The sequence below is a fragment of the Medicago sativa genome, chromosome 5, assembly GCF_051527215.1.
Source record: "Medicago sativa cultivar Bolivia chromosome 5, Bolivia_mono, whole genome shotgun sequence".
NCBI classification, from domain to species: domain Eukaryota; kingdom Viridiplantae; phylum Streptophyta; class Magnoliopsida; order Fabales; family Fabaceae; genus Medicago; species Medicago sativa.
The window spans coordinates 76,984,721-77,005,932 of NC_140753.1; the positions used below are offsets into that span (position 1 = coordinate 76,984,721).

General features: G+C 33.8%; 3 protein-coding genes and 1 pseudogene across 5 annotated transcripts; 2 read left to right on the top strand and 2 right to left on the bottom strand.

Annotated features, from left to right (window-relative positions):
- Positions 1-274: 274 nt before the first annotated feature.
- On the bottom strand, positions 275-881 carry LOC146925195 (uncharacterized). The gene is made up of 2 exons (XM_085711941.1): positions 540-881; positions 275-448 (listed from the first exon to the last, which is right to left on the bottom strand). The coding sequence occupies exons 1-2, from the start codon at positions 879-881 to the stop codon at positions 275-277; spliced, it is 516 nt and encodes a 171-aa protein (XP_085568067.1).
- A 1,498-nt stretch (positions 882-2,379) lies between these two features.
- Positions 2,380-3,932, bottom strand: LOC146925196 (serine acetyltransferase 1, chloroplastic pseudogene; annotated as a pseudogene). Its single transcript, XR_015010438.1, has one exon. The product of XR_015010438.1 is annotated as a serine acetyltransferase 1, chloroplastic pseudogene (transcript).
- Positions 3,933-8,606: 4,674 nt separating this feature from the next.
- QRT1 (Pectin lyase-like superfamily protein) lies at positions 8,607-11,005 on the top strand. 2 transcript variants are annotated; one of them, XM_085710173.1, is made up of 5 exons: positions 8,607-9,319; positions 9,574-9,769; positions 9,993-10,196; positions 10,302-10,537; positions 10,759-11,005. In XM_085710173.1, the coding sequence occupies exons 1-5, from the start codon at positions 9,012-9,014 to the stop codon at positions 10,904-10,906; spliced, it is 1,092 nt and encodes a 363-aa protein (XP_085566299.1). In that variant the 5' UTR covers positions 8,607-9,011; the 3' UTR covers positions 10,907-11,005. The 2 variants fall into 2 exon arrangements, with proteins under 2 accessions (XP_085566299.1, XP_085566300.1); XM_085710174.1 differs by lacking the exon at positions 10,759-11,005 and having other exon boundaries at positions 8,873-9,319; positions 10,302-10,541.
- Positions 11,006-14,687: 3,682 nt separating this feature from the next.
- LOC146925198 (pre-mRNA-splicing factor ISY1-like protein) lies at positions 14,688-16,088 on the top strand. The gene has a single exon (XM_085710175.1). The coding sequence runs from the start codon at positions 14,857-14,859 to the stop codon at positions 15,766-15,768; it is 912 nt and encodes a 303-aa protein (XP_085566301.1). The 5' UTR covers positions 14,688-14,856; the 3' UTR covers positions 15,769-16,088.
- The last annotated feature ends 5,124 nt before the right edge of the window (positions 16,089-21,212 follow it).

Sequence of the window (21,212 nt, forward strand, 5' to 3'; positions counted from 1 at the left end):
CATAGTTTTTCTCACAATCACATAATCACACATAAACGATCCAAACGGTCCAAATTTCACAAATACGCCGGTAATGACCCGTAATAATTTAAACACACTTAATGACACATAAACGATCCAAAATAATTCTTTTCATATATTTATATAATATTAGTTACATATTGGCCATAAATATCAAAATTGCACAATAGGCCACCAAAAAATATGTCGGGGTGTAATACCACCAAAAATAGGACGAACACCCACCGACCCAAAAGTGTCATACCCTATCTAACTACACTAGTGATAGGTCATAATCTCCATCTTCATCTTCATCCATGACTTCGTTCTCTTGCTTTGGCTTTTCTGGGGTGTCCAAAGTAATAGGATTGTGCTCATTTGTTGGTTTCTTTGGCGGCTTTGGCTCCTTAGACATGAGCTCATCGAAGGCGGCGTTTCTATCCAAAAACTGAAAAAAGCCATTGCTCCGCATCACCAATCTTGTGAGTCATCCACTCCTTAGGAGGAGGTGGTAGTGGACAATTTTCTTTCAACTTCACATGAAGAAAGTGGTCCGGAATCAAGCAAAGGCACATTATGTTGGAATGTGCATTAAGTGGTGGAGCACTCCGGATTGGAAAATATGTCTCACATGAACTACCCAATTCGGGCAAAGTCAATAGAACAACCGCTCTATTGTAGCAACTAGCAACAATGTGACCCATATCCGGAGTGGTCAACCACTTCTCTGGAGGTGCAATACCACTTTTACTTGTTGGAGGGTGTAAACCATCCAAGATAAGTTTGTAACGGCTCTCGGTAGCATATATTGGCAAGTAGTCACTCTTGTGAGTTTTCAACTCATTAATAAGTGCATGACGAACCAAAACATGAAATCCCATGGCAAGTAGTACATTACCTGTTCTTTGATGCTTGATGAGCGTAGAAACTTGCTTCCTGACGATTTGCAATGATTTGGAGTTGAGATTATGACCCAAAAATTCGCACTTTTTGGGTTTTTGGAGGTGGAGGGAAAGAAAAAATGGTGTTTTGGGCATGCATGCTGGATTTTGAACTAAAAACGGCACTTAGTGTGACTTAACTCACGCTACGTGACTTAAGTCACGCTACGCAAGTTAACTTGCGTAACGCATGTTAACATGCGTAGGGGTAGTCTGGTATTTTACTTTGGGAATGAGCGAAATCATTTGGGTAAAGAGCAGGACTCATGGACTTTTATCTCTTATCCACAGCCCAAAAGGCCCAAAATAAACACAATAGTCCTCTAAATTGTTTCCTTCATCAAAACGACGTCACTTCAATCTAAGATATATGTATATATTGGGGTTCAAAGGCTTTGAAACCCTAGTGCCGCTCGCTCTCTCTCCTTTTCATTCCGTCACTCTTTCTCTCAGAATAGAAGCCATGAATGGCAATTTTTGCAATCTCTGTCATTTCTTAAATCGTCATTTGTTTTCAGAATGCGACATTTAGAAGAGATGGGATTGTAAAAATTGCTCATTTATCTTCTTCAGTTAAATAAATAGTTTTATGCATTTCCCTTGAAATTTTTATAGGAAATGATTTTATATTTATATGCTTTCAGATCTTGTTGTTGGAAGCAATTGTGCCTGTATTTTTTAGTTACCTGGTTTTCTATTATGATTCTGAAATAACTTTTCTATATATTGTAAAGGTAAATGCTGTGCATATCTTTTTTATCAAAAAATTAATAATATTTTATCTTTAACTAAACTATGTCACAAGGGTCGGGAATTTTGGTAGGACAGTGCATAATATATATAGGTTAAGTATATACAATGTCACAAGGTGACAAGTTTATCCCCAAATACAGGTTAAGTATATACATAATACATCAAAAGACATGCACTGATTCATAAACGACTGACTAATTATTATTTAGTGAATTGTTTCATTTGATTGACAGTGAAATTTCAATGGAATTTTTCAATCTTGAGTGTTCAATGTATAAATTTTCAATGCCTACACAATCAATTTGTTGCACAAATAAAAACACAATCAACGTGGGTCCACAAAAAAAAACCCCAATGTTGGCATACATATCATTTCCCATAACTAAATGAACAAGCTTAAAACATGTTACAGTGAAAAGCTTGATTAACAGAAACATTATGCCAATAATGTTCATAGAAGACTTGTCTTGAATCATCAACACACAATTTTGAATTGAGGATTTAAACTGTTAGTTTTTAAATCAACACACATAAGATTGAAGATTCTTGTTTGGTGATTTAGACAAAGTCAAATGGCTTTAGAAACTGTTTTCCAACTTCATCATCTATAGCACAATCTCTGCAACTCCACTTAGGAACCATGATGATGTACAGATTTCAGTTTATGCGGAAAATACAAACAAGATTTCAAAACAACTTCGTAAGTGTTTGGATATGTGTCAATTGTGCAAATACGCACATTCATAGCCTCTTCCACCGTGAATACAAGAAGCTACAAAGTGCAGCTTCACTAAATACGAACGTTCACAACATTCGTACCTAATAAAGGGTGCTGGCGTACCTTACATTACAGCAACACAAACTACACTATGATCACATTGCACATTTATTTTCAATTTTATTACAGTTAGCATAGCAGGAGAACCAAGATTCTCTCTTACATAACAAACTAGGACCCCTCACATTTCAATAACTCAATTCTGAATTTCCAAACATAAAACTGCAAATAATTTTTTCAAGCCTATACTCTAGATAACATAATCATAAAACTCGGAAATATGTGCAACATGATCCATAGTGTGGCTAGGAATCTTATCAAGTTTAATAGGATTATTCTTCCCTCCAATCAATTTAGCCGGATTCCCAACAACGGTAGTCCTTGGAGGAACTTCCTTGATCACAACTGAACCAGCACCAATTTTAGCACCATCACCAATCTTAATATTCCCCAAAATACAAGTTCCCGCGCCTATAAGCACCCCGTCACCAATCTTTGGGTGCCTATCGCCATGTGCCTTACCGGTCCCTCCCAACGTCACACCGTGCAAAATAGACACATCATTTCCAATAACAGCAGTTTCACCAACCACAATCCCAGTTGCATGATCAAGCAAAATCCCACTTCCAATCTTAGCTCCAGGATGAATATCAACCCCAAAAACTTCCGAAACGCGATTCTGAATCATAACTGCTAAAATTTTCCTTCCATTTGACCACAAATTATGAGCTACCCTATGAGCTTGACATGCTAAAAAGCCTTTGAAATTCAAGAAACAATGAACATGACTTATACAAGCAGGGTCTCTTTCATTAACTGCTTTTAGATCATTTTTCATAGCATACATAATTTCTTTATCAGATTCCAAAATTCTAACAAAAAGATCAGAAAGTGTTGTACTAGGAAGACTTACACTGCTTAATTTAACAGCAAGGTGATTAGCCAAAGCAGTTTCCAATGATTTCTGTGACAAGATTGAAACATAATAGTAACTAGACAAAATTGGTTCAGCAGTGACATCAACTTTAGCTTCTTCCTGCATCTTCATCCACACATAATCTTCATCCTCAACCTTTTCAGATTGTTCCACAACTGAACTTGTATGCAAGGTGTTGATCCCATATCTGGAACTTGGTGTGAAGAATTTTTCACATGAATGATCATCATGTGGTAAAAGATTCTTTGAATTAGCATCAACAGGAGAAGAAACAGACATGAAGTTATGAGATTGAGATTTGTGGTGGCTAAGAGAAAGGAGGGACCATTTTTTTGGTGTTGGATTGACAAAGAAATTGAGGAATCGTCCTCTCATCATGGTAACTTTGTTTGATTGAAGATCTGAGAAAATTAGTCAAAGGTTAACACTCAGCATAGAAAGCACATTATAGTCCTATAGTGTTTCATTTCATTATTATATATAGTATAATATAATATCCTTATCTTTCAAAAAAATAAGAATAATATCCTTAGTTATCAAAAAAGATTATATATATAGTATAATATAAGATCTTGGATGGAATGAAATATCAATCCTTTTTTTTATTGAACCTAACATTATATGCACGATATGTATTTGTGAATTCCATTATTGTTTTTTAATTAATAATTAGTATAAGATTGCATCAGGCAAAATAATGTTTTGAAAAATGGAGACTGTTTTAATTAATAAATTAAATAATAATTTTGATAAAGGTGATGCATATTGGGTATATTTTTGAATTTGGTTGCGTTAAAAAGAAATGAAAAAGGTTTCAAAAGAGCAACTCAATTGATAGCTATAATTGACATTATTTTTAATGGTTACAATTTGAACCCAAAATATTCTATTAATATGTCTCCCATCTAACCAGTAAACTATTTGAAAAAGAAAATAAAGAAAAATGAAAGTGATTTTTGGTGGTCAAAGGAATAGTTGGATATGACACTTTTTATTTCACTTTGCAGTGCAAGTCTACCACAACCCACTCTGAAGAAAAAATTAGTAATAATTTTTGGGTTCAAATTTTTGCTTAAGAATTAATAGTTATTTTTGGGTGTACCATAGAATTTGTCATAGAATTTGCTTAAGAATTCTATGGTACACTCATTTAACACTTAAATTTTTGGGTGTACCATAGAATTTGCCATAATGATTTGGTCTTTATTTCTCTCTTCATCAATATTTGTCTCTCATCAAAATAATTTGATTTTGAACATTTATACATTAACTAAATACGTGTGTCAAAAATATTGTTCTTAACAATACAATCTTATTTTCTTTTCCTAAAAATGTAACTTATTTTCTAGTAAAAACAATAAAATCTTATTTTATAGAAAGACTTTTATATATATTGTACCCAAAGAAAGAAATTTATATAATTAGCTTATAAATATATAACTAGACGTATGATTCCCTCAAAAAAAAAAAAGAACTAGACGTATGATTTTGATTGATATTGATTTTTTTTTAACAATAGAAAGAAATTTATATAATTAATATTAATATTATATTGGCATATATTATCTCTACTAATAATGTCCTCAAAAACGGAACAAGTTTTTTATTTGTTTGTAGAAAGAAAAGTCCAGCTTTTGCATCATTAAGTCAATTCTCCGTCGGCGTCAATACTCATTCCCTCCATGTAACCAATGACATCATTTCAATTTCAATAATTTAATTTAATATTTAATAATATATCCATTGCCCAAAAAAAAAAAATATATCCATTGCCCATCTCAATGTATTCTCTAAACGGTAGTAGATAGACGCAAGTTTCTTTATAATTTATTCCTATCATTGAGACAATGGGTATTCTGTGTTCATCAGTCATTTGTTTTTTAGTATGTTAATGGGTAAAAATGACAAATAATGTGTAAAAATTATTTTGATTAAAATTATAAGTATAAATATTTTGTACTTTTTATGTTGTAATAAACTATACATATTTTTCAATAACACCAATAATATAGCGAATATAATATAAATGTTTATCTTTTTGAGTGACACAAAAATATAATACTTTTATGCATAAATTTGTTCGAGTATAATTAGAAGTGAAAAAGTCATTTCAAAACTATGTAATCATTTTATCCTTCATGAAGGCAGTCCTCCTCCACAAGAAGCGAAAGCGGTTGGTTTACGGGACACAATTAGTTGGGACTACCATATGTGCACATTTACCTAGATTGCAAACTAGCGGTTGACATCATATGTGGTAGGAATAACAATCAAGCAGAATTTGGCAATATCATAGCAATTTCCAAACGTAAAGATAAATTTTGTTTGAAAACAAGTTAATGTTGTCGCTTATAGCTTAACAAGGGTGGCAATATTGCATGCTCGTCGTCAAGTTTTTAATTTGATTCTATCTTGTATTACAAGCAAGAGAAATGCTACCATCACACTCTCTAACACACTCCTATAACACACTCCAATAACATAAAGCCACGTCATCCATTTTCTTAACTGCTTTACCTGGTAACCGGTTCCACAGGTGGAAGGAAAATAACATTATTTTTTCTTTCTTTTTTATGAATTCAACTGCTGGTTTGTCATGAGCTGCAACCACAACCCATTTCTCAGGCAACATGTTTTTTTGTTGTGAGCTTTCTTGTTGATGGGGGAGTTAAATCAATTTTTATACATGGGTTCCGTTCCTTTTTTATATATGGGTTCCATTCCTCTCATAAAATAGATCTGGGTTATGGGTTATGATTACATATGAGTTTAATACATCTAATAAAATAGAATTGTGAAGGATCCATTTCCATTTCTCCTCATTCTCGTTCTCAATTTCAATACCCTCCTTCTTCTCCTGTTTTAATTCAATTTCGTTTTCAATCTCTAACAACAACCCCTCTTATCAATTTCTGGAATTGCAACCTAAAAGAAAAGATGAAAGTTGAGGATGATGCAAATCAGAAATGGGTCTTCTTAGTATAGCACCGTTACTTTTGAAGGAGGAGGATATTATTGATGTCTTTAGCACCACCACCACCATCCGTACAAAAGAAAGTCGGTGAGGAAGATGGTGAACAAAAAAAAAATAATGTTTTTTTTTTTAAAGGTAAAGTACTTGATGTTTGTACCGGTTGCAGGTTAAATGAACAAAAAGAATGGGTGATGTGGTTAATTTTTATTGGAGTGTGTTAGAGAGTGTGTTAGGGAGTGTGACCCTAGCATTTCTCTTACAAACATTACAATGAATGAAATGATGAGTTTTTTATTGTCAAAAAAACTAGTAATATATATATGTTGTTTATAATATAGATCAAATAATCATTTATTGAATAAATCTAAAATGTGAAAAGTTGTTTATATTTAAGATCGGATGGATATTTATTTTGTTTTGTCAAGATTAGGAATTGAGAAACCGTCCCAACAAAGTTAAAATTTGTGTTTATCAAAACACATTTAGATTTCGGCAAATTTAACGTTCGAGTTTGTCGAAAGGAAATGTACTCCCAAATCAAAATTAAGATTTGAGCTTGTCGGAATTCCAAGAAACTCAACCTACACTTTGCCGGTAGAATCTGAGTTTGCCAGGAGCTTACTAAAATTTTAGATAATCAATTGTCATCCAGCCAGCTTGTGTGGGTAATTTGGTAAGTTTAGGAAACTTGTGAAAACCGAGCTGTATGACTACATTTATTTTAGCCGAACATAGCACTCAACGTTGAATTTGTACACTTTTTGTCAAAAGAGATATGTTGAGTTGTCAAGAAGTGAACAAAAAAAAATACACCCCCATGTTCGAAAGGTCCATTCATAATCTTTTCATCTCTATTATAATCCTCATTTGTTATTGATTGAAATAAAAGTAATCTTGATATAAGTATCTTGAAGATGAATTTTAAGAAAAGAGGAGTGCTATATCCAACAAATTTGTAATTCACGAGGATTTCAAGGTGGTGTATTAGAGTGAAAATTTGACAATTTAATTCTCACTTAAAATCCGAAATTCATGGTAATCATGTAGGGGGTGGTGATATGTAACTGAATTTGCACTTATCGTGATTAATTCGTGAACCATTTGTCACTATACATAGCATTTTTCTTAAGGAAAACAAAACTAAATTAAGCAATTTTTCATACCAATCAATGTACGAGCCTAACCAATTATGCCATATTACGAGTGATGGAAGCATGTGTATGTTATTATTGCAAAGACATAAGGTCATGGTACTCATCACACCATACCCCCTCCAAGACTTTGAAGCATCCTCATGATTCATGACTCATGGCATCCTATTAATTGTTTTTACCGTAAATGTTCAAGTGATTGTGGAGAACGAAAATTTAGTAGTTTGGTATTGTAAAAACTGCAGAAATATGGAATGGTACGTAATAATCAATTGACTCCAGTTATTCTTTGATGAATTATTGATTTCGTAACTGCTACAATCTTTTTTCAGTTGTTGCAATAACTACTACAATCTATGATTATTTGATAGCTATATTTATGTACTTATTATTTTTTATTTATCCAGCTTTCTTAACTGCTTTGTACTTAAAACCTTCTCATTTGTCCTTTGAACCCAAAAAAAACTTCTCATTAGTGATAAGCTATTACCAGAATCTATTATGGCAAGCCCAAATTGAAATGTATGTGTGTGTAATTTGTTACATTGATACAATAATTACACTTGCATTTTACGTATTTGATTTCATCTCGTGGCATACAAGGATGTAATAATAAGTGTTGTGTTGTCATTGTCCTAAAAAAGAGTTAAGGTAGGACCAGCATTATTCTTAAATAATAATTTGTGTACTCATGATTTCTCATCTTAAGACACCTAAATAATAAAATAAGTAATAACCGTTCAACATAAAAATAAAAAAAAAACATAGTATCAAAATATTCATCACAAATTTATATGAATAATTCAACCAAGTCAAATTAATTATTTTATTTGCAATATAAAAAAATTGAGCAAGTAGCAACATTTGGTGGTTCATCAAATTGGAAAGGAGGGAAAAACAAAAGTTTTTAAAATGCAATTTCAATTTAAATTTTCAATAACATAGTGGGAAGCAGTTGCACCCAATATGCCTAAACCCCATGAATAATACAACCGCTCTTGTTGCCACATGCCATCAACCGTTTACTATTTTTGTGATCATGTTTAAAAATAAATCACACAATTTAGACATAGTCCCATTTTTATCTATTTAATGTTTCATCTTTTAAAAACAAAAAAGTTCAAATTGAAGAGACAAAGTTCTCTTTATGTTCCTTGAATTAAACTCATAAGCTAAACCAAAGTTTATTTAATTTCCATTACCAAAGTTGTGTTATTATTATGAAAACCTTAGAAAGATTGTAACTGACGGTATCGCACTATCACACCACCATAACGCTCTCTTTGGTTATTTATTACAATCAGCTACTTCATGCTTCAACTCTAATAAAAATAAAACCGTTACACAATCTTTCTATGTATCTCACATTGAAGAGTTTCATTTCATACTCATAACATAACATGATATATATTCATATTGAAACGTAACAACACATTAGAAAGTGTAACATTTTTCTTATGTGACAAACAAACTAACAATGATGTTGTCTTGTAGAGTTGTTGTTGTTTTGTTTTTTATGGTTTTTGTTGTAATGATGGTTGAGGTGGATTTAGCAGAATGTGTTAAAGGGGGTGTTAGGAATTACATTAGTTGGGAAGATTTGATTGTGAATGAACAAAGGTTGGTTGTGAAGAAAAGCAATAATGTTCAAAACAATGTGGTTAGAGTAATTGTGGTTGATCAACATGGAAAGGGAGATTCTAAAACTGTTCAAGGTGCAGTTGATTTGGTTCCTAATGGGAACAAACAAAGAGTCAAAATCTACATTTTTCCAGGAACTTACAGGTATGTAATTACGTAGAAATTTTTTTTTTATATGTAGAAAACTATGAAGCACCATTACAAACACCAGACACGACACTGACACGTTGACACCTCTCATAATTTGAGAAAATGAATTAACTGAATGTGATTGTATGTGTCGGACACCAACACTGGACACACATTTGATTAAAAGTGTCGGTGCTACGGAGGTAGATACACGATTTGTTCGCTTTTTTCTTTCTTTATAACCATTGGTTTATGTACAATTTGTGCAGAGAAAGAGTGTTTGTGCCAAAAACAAAGCCTTACATATCATTTATAGGAAGAAGAAATCTCACAGGAAGTCCTGTGATTACTTGGAACAGTAAATCATCAGACAGAGGCCCAAATGGTCAAGAATTGGGCACATATGGTTCAGCAACTGTAGCAGTTGAATCAGATTTTTTCTGTGCAACTGAGGTTACTTTTGAGGTAAGTAAAGACATAATTTTTGGCATAGTTTTAAATTGCAATTACGGTTATGTTGTGATCCTTGTTATTGCGGACAAATGTAGCGATACAACTAGACTGAAGACCTTCGGTCGTTATATGCTTGCAGACTATGATTTAAAATCATTTTTTGTCACAAAATTTAAGATTAATATATAAGCAGTTGTAATTTTAGAAGTTGATGATCTTTGTATGGTGGATGCAGAATACAGTGGTTGCAGCACCAGGTGGACGAGGAATGCAAGCAGTGGCACTAAGGGTAGACAGTGATAGAGCAATGTTCTATAAAGTTAAGATTAAAGGAACACAAGACACTCTTTTGGACAACACAGGAACTCATTACTTCTACAAGTGTCTCATCCAAGGAAAAGTTGATTTCATTTTTGGCAATGCAAAATCACTCTATGAGGTAAAGTAAAATGATCATTTTCTATGTTTTTTTTTTTTTTTACTAAAACTACAAAACTAGTTTCACCTTTGGAACATTGAATGATTCTGTTTGTATACTTATCAGAAGTGTAGACTTCAATCAATAGCCGAGAACTATGGAGCAATTGCAGCACATCATAGGGATTCACCACTTCAAGATACAGGTTTTTCTTTTGTAGGATGCAGTATTAGAGGAACAGGAAAAGTGTACCTTGGAAGAGCTTGGGGAGACTACTCAAGAGTAATTTACTCAAATTGTCATATGGATGATATTATTACTCCAGAAGGATGGTCATCATGGAATCATCCAGAAAGAAATAAGTAAGTGCAACTTTACTCGTTCTAATATGTAGCACCGACACTTCGTTTAGTGTATGACACCAACCGGCGACATGACACCGACATAGCGTTTATATTCAATTATTCTTTTGACAAATTAATCCTGGTGACGACGTGTTAGTGTCGTGTGCGGTGTTCATGTCTACGCCAGTATTTCGTAGTTTGTTCTACAATTGACTTGACATAAGTATATGGTGTTTCAGGACTGCAGTGTTTGGTGAGTTTAAGTGCCATGGAATAGGAGCAAATATAAAAAAGAGGGTGCCTTGGTCAAAACAATTCAGCTATGGAGAAGCAAAGCCTTTCTTGGACATTAACTTCATAAATGGAAACCAATGGCTTAGACTGTAGTGTAGCAATGCACCAATCAAATGACATATATTACTTCATTATTATTTCCTTGTTTATGGACTTGCACATCAACAAATGGGAAAAAAAATCTTGTGTTTATATCTTCCCACTGAAACATGGTCTTCTAAGTTATGATGTTTCTTTGTTTATGTGATAAGTGATTAGTATGGGGTCCTAGATATTGAATCTGTTAAGAATAACCTCAAAATCAGAAAAATAGTAGCAAGATCAAATCAAAATTCTAAACTACAAAATGTAAAAGTGCTGGAATTTAATAGAAGAGGGAGCAAAATGAATCACCGAGAAGGGAAGATCAAGTCGGTATAACTGAGTCTTATTGGCTCTTTGTATCACCATTATTGAAAAACAATACAATATCATCCAAGTCCTTTCAACACCCTATTTTCGCCGCTTTCTCTATGATCGCTCAATCTTTCTAATTTTGTTATGATGTAGAGAGTTTACATGAATATAAAAACCTATCTACATAGAGATACTGTATGCTATATACAAGCAACTGTAATACAAGCTTTGAACTAATCGTAATAATAACAGAATTTGGTTAAATCAGTTTTGACTAGTAACTGATACAAGATAAATAACAGAAATGTTGCAGCAAACTGCTGTAACTAAAAGACTAAATGCTGGTACAGCAAAACCACTTGAAACAGATTTTTAGACACTTCAATGCTCTAGTTAGAGAGTCAGCACTACCATTTGTTGGTAGCCTAGAAAAAGCAACTCCATAGTTGTTAGATAAACAAAGGAAATTTTTGCTCTTACTAATAAGGTAATCATATTCTTGACTATTGAATTTATCCTTGTGTATGTCGTCTACTATCTGTTTACAATTAAACTCAAATGGCATACTGTAGTCTAACGGAACTTGTCGAGTGTACAGCTCTAAGAAGGCCCCAAGCATCAGCCTCCAACGGTGACATCTCTGTCTACACCAATCTGAATGGGCCATTACAAAATCACCTAAACTGTCTCGGACACAACAGCCAGCGGCCAGTGTCAACAGAGTTATAAACATTAAACAAAGCTGCATCTGAGTTGCCTTGCCAAGAGCTATCTGCACTTGGTCCCTGCAGTGCAGAATCTGCTATGACAGCAGAGTTTGCATGCTTCCGGGACTGGATAACTGAGCTAGCATGCTGCAGTTTGATTTAACTGTTTCATGCATTGTGTTTCGTAGCTTCTTGCTTTGCAGTTTCCAAATGATCCAAGATACTACAGAATATGTCCTTAGCTGGTCTGATGTTAGACCAGATAATAGCCTTAAAAAATTAATAATCTTCAAAACCATCTGAGGAAGCCATCAAATTCTCCAGAATGTCGCATAAATTAACACTCTTCCAACACGCAATGCTGTCTGCACACACAAGGAAAAGGTGCACACTTGTTTCTGTTTCAGTATTGCATAACACACAGGCTGACGAGTTATTCATAGACGCCACAGTAAATAAGGAGCTTTTGTGGACCATACATGATTCCAATCCCCATTTACCTTCCATTTATCTAGATTCATCAGTTTGTCAACACATAATCGATATGCACTTTTAACTTTGTAATCACCATTTGTCATAAACCTCCAAATGATATCATCATTTTCATCTAGGCGAATCAAGGGGATTTTTAAAATTTCCATAACATCTTGAGGTGAAAAAACTTCACCTCAATCCTCTTTCCATCTTCCATTATTTTCATCTATAAGAGCTCTAATCTGCATGTTCGAGCCAAACTGAGTTGATGGTATGATGGCCCTAGGATCAACCTTACACCTGAGCGATGGACTATGACCAATGTTCACTAGAGAACCATCTCCAATTTTTCATATATAGCCTTTCTCCATCAAAATTTGAGAAGAACGAATGTGCCACAAATAACTCAAGTAGAAAATGCAGGAAATTAAAAGAAGAGAAGGAAAAGGGAGTTTGACAGTTTGTAGATATAAACGAGATTTGATTCCTTTAAAGTGAGTAGTTAGTATTAGTAAAGTGAGAAATCAATGGTTGAAATTGTAACTACTCATGATTTGTTATGCATGTGCACATACTATCGACTATTAATTTGTTTATCACAGTTAATATTCCTCAATTTACTCTCTAAAATGAATTGTCCACTTTAGAGGCACCATGTCCATATATACGAGGTCAGTTTTGGAGACCTAATACACGAAAGATAGAGCAAAATTAATCACTATTCACTACGAGGAGGGAAGAACAAAATCAAGTTGATACATAGAGTTTACATGAATATGTCTCACACCTAAAAGCACCTACCTACATAGAGATACCCTATGCAATATTTATGCAACTGAAATTCAAGGTTGAATTAATAGTAATTATTAGTTATAACACAAATCAGTTATGATTAGTAAATGATGTAACATACATAATAGTAGAATGTGGCAGCAAACAACTGCTATAACTGAAAACTGAATGCTACAGCATAATCACTTGAAAAACAGTTTTTTATGAAGAATGATGTATAATAATTTAAATTAACATACACGTTAACATAGAGAACCAGAACTTCTACAAAAAACATTGAGAACCAGAATAGATGGTTAAATATGTGGCTAGCTTTTCTATTATACGAGATATCAACCAACTTAATTTCGTATATACATGTATCAAAACCAAACTACTCTTACGAAGTTAAATCGATAAAATTGTAAAATAAACCATTAATTTAGGCCTAAACTATCTTTTCCTCTGCAATTTAGTCCTTTAATTATATAAATAATTAATGTTAGGATATTATAAAGTTATAAATATATTATACTATCCTAACAATAAATATAACAAGTAATCCTTAAAATATGTAAAATTCGTCCATTTAGTTCTTTCTTACTATAAATATCATAGGGACTAAATTAAAAGATTTCACTTAGTTTTATTTTTTGAAATATGGATTTCACTTAGTTTAGAGACTACTTGATATATATAGCTTAGGGACTAATTGAGTAAAAGAAAGAGGTAAATTGATGGTTTATTCTAAAGTTTTTAAATATAACTAATAAATACTAGGTTTTTATATTAGACCAAACTCATCTTTACAAAATCACCTAAGGTGAGAGGGGGTTCCACTTTGGTGCCATAGTTGTGTGCCATTGGTGTCATCTCCACCATACACACACACATCCCCACACCCATCAACACACATCAACGGCCAGGATTGCACCAATGGCACCAATGGCACCCAAGCAATGTCATGGAAGTATTTTTCGGTGAAAGGTATCACTATTTAATCGTTAATTATTTAGGATGTAACATTTCTTCTAACTTATAAAAATTTCATTCCCAAAATTTATACTAGATATAAAAACTAAAATGAACGTGCTCCATAGATGAGATCCAATGAAAAAAATATGAACCAATACAAATTTGTTGGTTAGTTTTTTTGTTTTTCCAATTTTTTTTATGAGATCCCAAATAACTAAATCAAATGAATAATAAATTAATAGATCGATTTGGTTCGTTTCGATAGAATATATATTTTTTAAAATAAAGAAATTTCTTCTCAATTACTCAAAAAATAAATCCTTTAAAAAAAATCAGAAAAGAAGAGTAGAGACTCAATTTAATTCTTCACAAAATTCTCATGACCTAATTTAGATTCGATAATTCGATAAAGATTAACACACAAATTAGTTTTTGATATTTTCATACCAAAAATAAATGAGTATATAGGGATTCCTTAAAAGAAAAAAAAATCAGGAGGGATTAAATTTAATTTAATTTTAAATCAGAAGATGGAGTAAGTGTTTTCTAACACTCTTATTTATCTTCGTTATCAAATAAACAAAGAAAATATCTGCTATATTCACAAAAGAGGGGTTTAGGGTTCTATTCACAAACGCGATTCGTTAGTGTGTTCGATCTCGTTTTCATTCATCCCTAACAAGAAGAAGAAGAAATCGTTTTCATCAGAATCAAGCAAAGATGGCTCGTAACGAAGAAAAAGCTCAATCGATGCTGAATCGATTCATCACCATGAAAGCTGAAGAAAAGAAGAAACCTAAAGAACGCCGTCCTTTTCTCGCTTCCGAATGCCGTGACCTCAACGAAGCCGACAAATGGCGTCAGCAAATCATGCGCGAAATCGGCCGCAAAGTCGCCGAGATTCAGAACGAAGGTCTCGGCGAACACCGTCTTCGTGATCTCAACGACGAAATTAACAAACTCATTCGTGAAAAATCGCATTGGGAGAGGAGAATTGTTGAACTTGGAGGACCGAATTATGCGAGGCATTCTGCGAAAATGACTGATTTGGATGGGAATATTGTTGATGTTCCTAACCCTAGTGGAAGGGGGCCGGGGTATAGATATTTTGGTGCGGCGAAGAAATTGCCGGGGGTTAGGGAGCTTTTTGAGAAGCCGCCAGAGTTGAGGAAACGGAGGACGAGATATGATATTTATAAGAGGATTAATGCTGCTTATTATGGTTATAGGGATGATGAAGATGGGATATTGGAGCGGGTTGAGGCACCGGCTGAGGAATGTATGAGGCGGGAGGCGGTTGAGGAGTGGGAGAGGTTGGATAGGATAAGGAAGGAAGCTAGGAAGGCTGTGAGGAGTGGGGAGGTTGTTGAGGTTACTGCGGCTACGAGGGAGATACTTCATGAGGAGGAAGAGGATGTGGTGGAGGAAGAGAGGATGAAGGAGAGGGAGATGAGGGAGAGGTTGGATGAGAAAGAAAGGGAATTTGTTGTGCATGTGCCATTACCGGATGAGAAAGAGATTGAGAAGATGGTGTTGCAGAAGAAGAAGACGGATTTGTTGAATCGGTATGTCAGTGATGAGCTTATGGAGGAGCAGACTGAAGCTAAGGATTTGCTTAACATTCATCGCTAGCTATAGGTTGGTGGTGTTTATGTTTGGCTTTGAATTGGTACTTTTTGGTTACATTACATGTTGCAGTTGATTTAGATTAGATTCAAGGAATCTGTTGGTAGTGGCACTATGTTTGAAGTTTTTTGTAAGATCTTAGTATTGTTGTAAATTGCGTTGAATGGTGTCTTCAGACATAGTTCAATCAACAAATTTTATCCAGCAAAGATTGTGAGGCTTTAGCTCTGAGTCTTATGAATCATTTGCGTTATGATAGGATTCCGTGCTTATAACTTTGTGTTTGATTTCTTTGACAGTTAAATTGGATTCTGTTTTTAGCTGTAGTAATACGAGTTTGGTGCTTGTTTGTTCTGCACCATGAAAGTTAGAACTTACAATAAATGGATGGGTAGCGTTTACTGTGATAAGCTTTTGGTTTGTTTGAATTTTGGTCAATTTCTGGGAAAATAATGAATTAGATGAATGAGAATGGAAATAAGTATGCTAATTCACCATAGAGTAAACTATTTTGTTCTGAGTGATGTGTTATCGTTGAGGAAATCGTAATGCATCCTGTTGTCATTTTTGAATTTCTATCATCCAACACATTTTTGAGTTTATATCATCCAACACAAGGATATTATCATGGTAATCGTTTTATTGGTTCATCAGTATAACTCGCTTTCCTGTTATCTCGAGCTATATTTTCTATGTTTTGGTTTATTCTTAAATTTTTTACTTCAATGAAAAGCCTTGATGGTGCAGTATCTGAGTAGCCTTTATGGTTTGGCTCGTATAGAATAGAAAGCACAATGAACTGATGAAGTTACATCTTTTTTTTCTTCAACTTCTCCAATCAAACATGTTTCCTTCTCTGCATTTTGTTTCAATTCCTTTTACTGAATTTGTGCTTTGGTTTTTTGTTTAACATTCAGTGTTTTCCCAGCAAAGTATTAGAACACCTTGTTTATTTTTATTTTTGGTGATCCTAGATCTATAGTGTGATTTGGTTAAAGACATATTCAAATGGTTACTGTATAGCTTTCAATTGAATTTTCTGATCAGCTCATGCTGATAGAAAAATCATTAGTAAATAGTAGAATGCCATATTGAGTTTGTATATGGGTTTATCAACTTTTTCATTGTCAACATTGAGAGCTTTGTCCTGGATTTTGATAACAATCTTTCAGATGTATCATGAATACTACATGCATTGATAATATTAAAATGTTGGTAAGAACTCTGCTGATTTGTGTGGCTATAAGAACAGTTGTTTGCAATGGGAGTGAAGTTTGCTTCCATTATTCCCCATCAATGGATTGAATTCTTAAATTTAAGGGATTCCATTAATATATATTTTTAGACTCTACAAAATACTATTCTATCAAGTGTGGTCCTTACAAAAAATTTCATTCATGTCTAGTCTCTTATTTGATGAGTTTAGCTACTAAACATGGATAGACTAAATATAAATGAAAGAGGAAGAGGAGTGCTACGGACACTCTCTTTCTAACCCATGTGGGTCTCACCACTTTATGTGGGATCCATTTCCAAAGCGTGAGACTCATGAATTTCACCCAATAAAAGAGTGAGTGTTAGAGAGAGTGTTAGAAAGAGAATGTTCCTAGCATTTCTCAAATGAAAATTCTTATAGGACTAAGCTTGATTGAAATATATTTATTGGGATTAAATCATATTTAGCCCTTAAAGATTCTTGTCATAACTTGGTTGTGATCAAGACACTTCTATTCTGTCACTGGCGAAGAGTTCAGATGTTTCAGGAAAACGATCTCTAATCATATTGCTGGAACCCTTATTTAAAGCCTCCAAAGGTTTGTTTATCCCAGTCATGAGTGGCTATTATTCTTATGGTATTACCTCTGTTTGGAAGTTGTACTTTAGTATTTAGCTATTCGTGGTGGTTACTTGGGAATTTCATAATATATCCAGCTATGCTTGGTTTAGGTTAAGATTACTGTATAATTAGTTACTCCAATGTTGATTTATTACTGCAACTACTTGGTGGTAATTGTATCAAACTTGTATTAGTTAAAATAGCTAGTACAGGTTGTGAAAATATGGTTTGCACAAAAAAAAAAAAAAAAACAGAGAGAGAGTGAGGAGAGAGAGTTCAACGTTGCTGCCTCCTTCAAATCTTTCCGATCTGTTGTATCTATGGCACTCTCTTGTGGGATTCCATCTCTAGTTTTACTTGGGTTTCATTTTTGTTGTTGTTTTTTTTTTTCCCAGATCTAAATTGTTTCTCAATATTGATTCTAAGCCTTGGGTTTCTCTTGCACCTACATGCCGTCGTCTACAATTGAATTCTCTTTTGCTATGTATTTGGAAATTTGTATAAACATTCATTTAGTAATTGTTTTTTATTTCAATTGAAATTTGGCAATGTTGTGAGTGAGATAGTGATTCCCAATGGGTCTTGACTCTTTATCTGTTTTGCTGTCGTGCCTTTTCTTTTTGTGCCTCGGTGTTCATCTTCAGGTTCTTGGTGTATTTTGTGAGGCTTCAATGTTGGGGTTTTATTCAGTTTTTTGGGACTGCTTTTCATTATATATGTTTCTTGTGTCTAATTTATAGTGTGCAAGTTTTGGGGTGGTATGTTTAGCTCGGTATGTTTAGCTGTCAATTTGACAACATTAGCTCCAAGTACGTAGATAAAGTCTTTATGTGCTTGCTTGAGTTTTAGTTTGAGTTGCTGCTATATTAGCCTGGATTTTGGCTTGGCTACGGTGTCCTATTAGTCTTCTGCTGTTGTGTATTTTCCCAGGATTGCAGTGGTGTTGAATCCATTTTGGCAAAGGAATAGAAATCCTATTCTTTAAATCTTCCTTACTACTAAACAGACTTTGGATTTGTTAGTTGAAATCATAGTTTTTCCCCAAGACAACGAAATTTGCATGTAAAAGAATTAGTAGAGCTGAGCTTAGCTGAGCAAAGAGACCATGCGCTCACAGCGTTAGTCAATTTACACTGTTGGAGTAATATCTGAATTGCATCTTTCTCTTGAAATCCAATGATTTAAATTCACTGACTGTATGAATGAATGCATGGTTACTTGACAGCAGGGAATTTTGATCAGTAGAGTCAGTGCAATTGCTGTAATTACTTGGAATAGTGAGTCATCAGGCCGAACTTTGTTACCAAGTGTAGTGTAAAAGTTGTCAATCTTTGGGTGGGTGACAAAACATAGTTAGTTATTGCATTGCCTGGTCGAAAGGGCATGCAAGCAGCGGTGCTGAGGGTAGCAGCAATAAGCCAATAAGGCCATATTCTGTAAAATTAAGACGAAGAGACTGTCTGGGTCTTTGGGAGGAGAGGGATTTTGAAGGGGATGAAAGAACTTGTTGTTTCATTTTCTTCATTAAGCGAGCTATAAAAATAAATGAAATGTGATTGAATTGTTATTGGGTTGAATTTTTTTTTTTTTTTAAAGAGGGTTGAATATGTTTTAGGGAAAAATACACTAACCTCCCTTGAACTCTGTCTATATGTAACCCACACCCCCTCTATTTTATCTTATGACACATACCTCCCTTGCCGTTAAGTGCTGTCAATGTGCCGTTAAAAAAAAATAGAAACTTTTTTTCACTCCTTTTCTCATTCAACTGCATCGCACAATACCTTTTCCTTCTCGCCACTGTTCATTTGTGTTAAGTAGCGGCGGAATAACTAATACAGAGGTGCGCTGCTTTGTTTTTGGGGGATACTCTTCAAAGAAAAATAGTCTCATCTATGTTATTAGAGATATATGAAATAAAGGAAATCAATAAAATAATAAATGATAAAGGCAGAAACGTGGTTCAGTGGAGAGGGAGATAGTTTCATTAATAGAAAAAAAGTGTGTTTTTTTTAACAGATTTACGAACGGTGTTAAGTTGTAAAGAGGTGTTTATCTATTTCAAGAGACTTTAAGGGAGGTTAGTGTCTATTCAAAAACTAGAGAGGATGTCTGTGTCATTCAACGAAACCTCGGGGGAAGGTTAGTGTAATTTTCCCTATGTTTTAAATCACTACATAGTATTTTTATTTCATACTAAAACGGCAACTACTAAATTTAGTCATCGTCAAATGATTGCTTATGTTAAAAATAGAAAAGGAAAACTAACTTAGCATGCAACATCAATATTTTAAGTGTCTTGCTAACCAGTGCCCCCTCAGGGCAAATGGTTAAGGAATTTACAAATAGAAATGTTGTCTTGTAAATATAAGATGTTACTTTTGATAAAGTAATGATTACACAACTTTTTCATGAAACTTATTTGTTTTAGATGATTAACCATTGCCCTTGGAGCATTGGTTAGCATTCTCCATATTTTAAATGATCTGGCATCCATGTGGTATGCTACATCGCATTATTTCTCATATAAAATTATAAATTGGTTAAAAAAAAAAAACTTGACCTGTGACCCTAAATCACAGAGAAACTCTAATTCTCAAATCAACCGTCTTCCTTCTATTGAAATCGTGTCGTAATCATCAACATCTTGAAGGCTTCAACTTATGAGACGACGACGGTGGTGGCTTCAACTTCAAAACATGCAAGAAGTCTCATAATTTCTTTTGTCAATAACATCACCGGTTTCCGACAACAAACACACCTTCATGTTCGTTCTAATCACCAACGAAGATGAAACAATATGATCAACATTAACATTCAATCCTCGAAACTCTTTATCTTCTGTTCCATTTTATAATTAGGAATAAGATTGAAACAAGATAATGAATTTGGAGACATGAGAGGTTTTGTCATAATAATTGTAGACTTTGAAATTTCTAGCGTCTTTGTTTTCCTCTGAAGGTTTCTTCTTGTTGTGGATGTGCAAGCACCAGAAATTCGTTGTCTTGGACTCTCCCTTGACCTTCATCCTTCCACTCCGTAAACAATGCTCCCTTGCTACTTAATTTTCAGAGCACATATGATCACAACATTTGTGAACTGAATGGAGAGCAAATAGATTTTTTTGATATTTACCCATTTTTCAAAGTTCAGTTTGATCTTCTCGTTCGTGGCTGACTGAGTGTCATGTTTGTTTGTTCAGCTATTTGATTGAAAGCAAGGAAGGAACTAGTCGACCTCAGACTCCAAAAATCAGAAGAAGAAAAAAAATTGAGAGAGAAATAATCGTACTACTTTATTATCTTGGAAAAAATTTGTGACTTGCCATAGTTTGATGACCATCGATACACAATAATTTAAAGAAGGGTCTCGTTAACATTTTCCTTTAAAATAATAATTCATTTGCTAATTACAAATCTTTGACATTTTTTTTAGAGGCTCTCTCTAACATATTTGAATGAGAATCCATTAATTTGGTTGGACAAACATATTAAGCATTTGCATAACAATTTGTCCAACTTAATGATTCTTATTCGAATATGTGCAGAGAGATTTGTAGCATAAATATATAGACATATGATATTATAATTAACAAATGAATTATTATTTCTTG

Excerpts from the sequence above, each read along its gene's own strand:
- LOC146925195 (XM_085711941.1), bottom strand. The coding sequence starts at position 881 with ATGGGATTTCATGTTTTGGTTCGTCATGCACTTATTAATGAGTTGAAA. Across the intron at positions 449-539 it reads TTCCGGACCACTTTCTTCAT|TTTTTGGATAGAAACGCCGC; the intron begins GTGAAGTTGAAA and ends GGCTTTTTTCAG.
- QRT1 (XM_085710173.1), top strand. The coding sequence starts at position 9,012 with ATGATGTTGTCTTGTAGAGTTGTTGTTGTTTTGTTTTTTATGGTTTTT. Across the intron at positions 9,320-9,573 it reads ATTTTTCCAGGAACTTACAG|AGAAAGAGTGTTTGTGCCAA; the intron begins GTATGTAATTAC and ends CAATTTGTGCAG. Across the intron at positions 10,538-10,758 it reads AATCATCCAGAAAGAAATAA|GACTGCAGTGTTTGGTGAGT; the intron begins GTAAGTGCAACT and ends ATGGTGTTTCAG.
- LOC146925198 (XM_085710175.1), top strand. The coding sequence starts at position 14,857 with ATGGCTCGTAACGAAGAAAAAGCTCAATCGATGCTGAATCGATTCATC.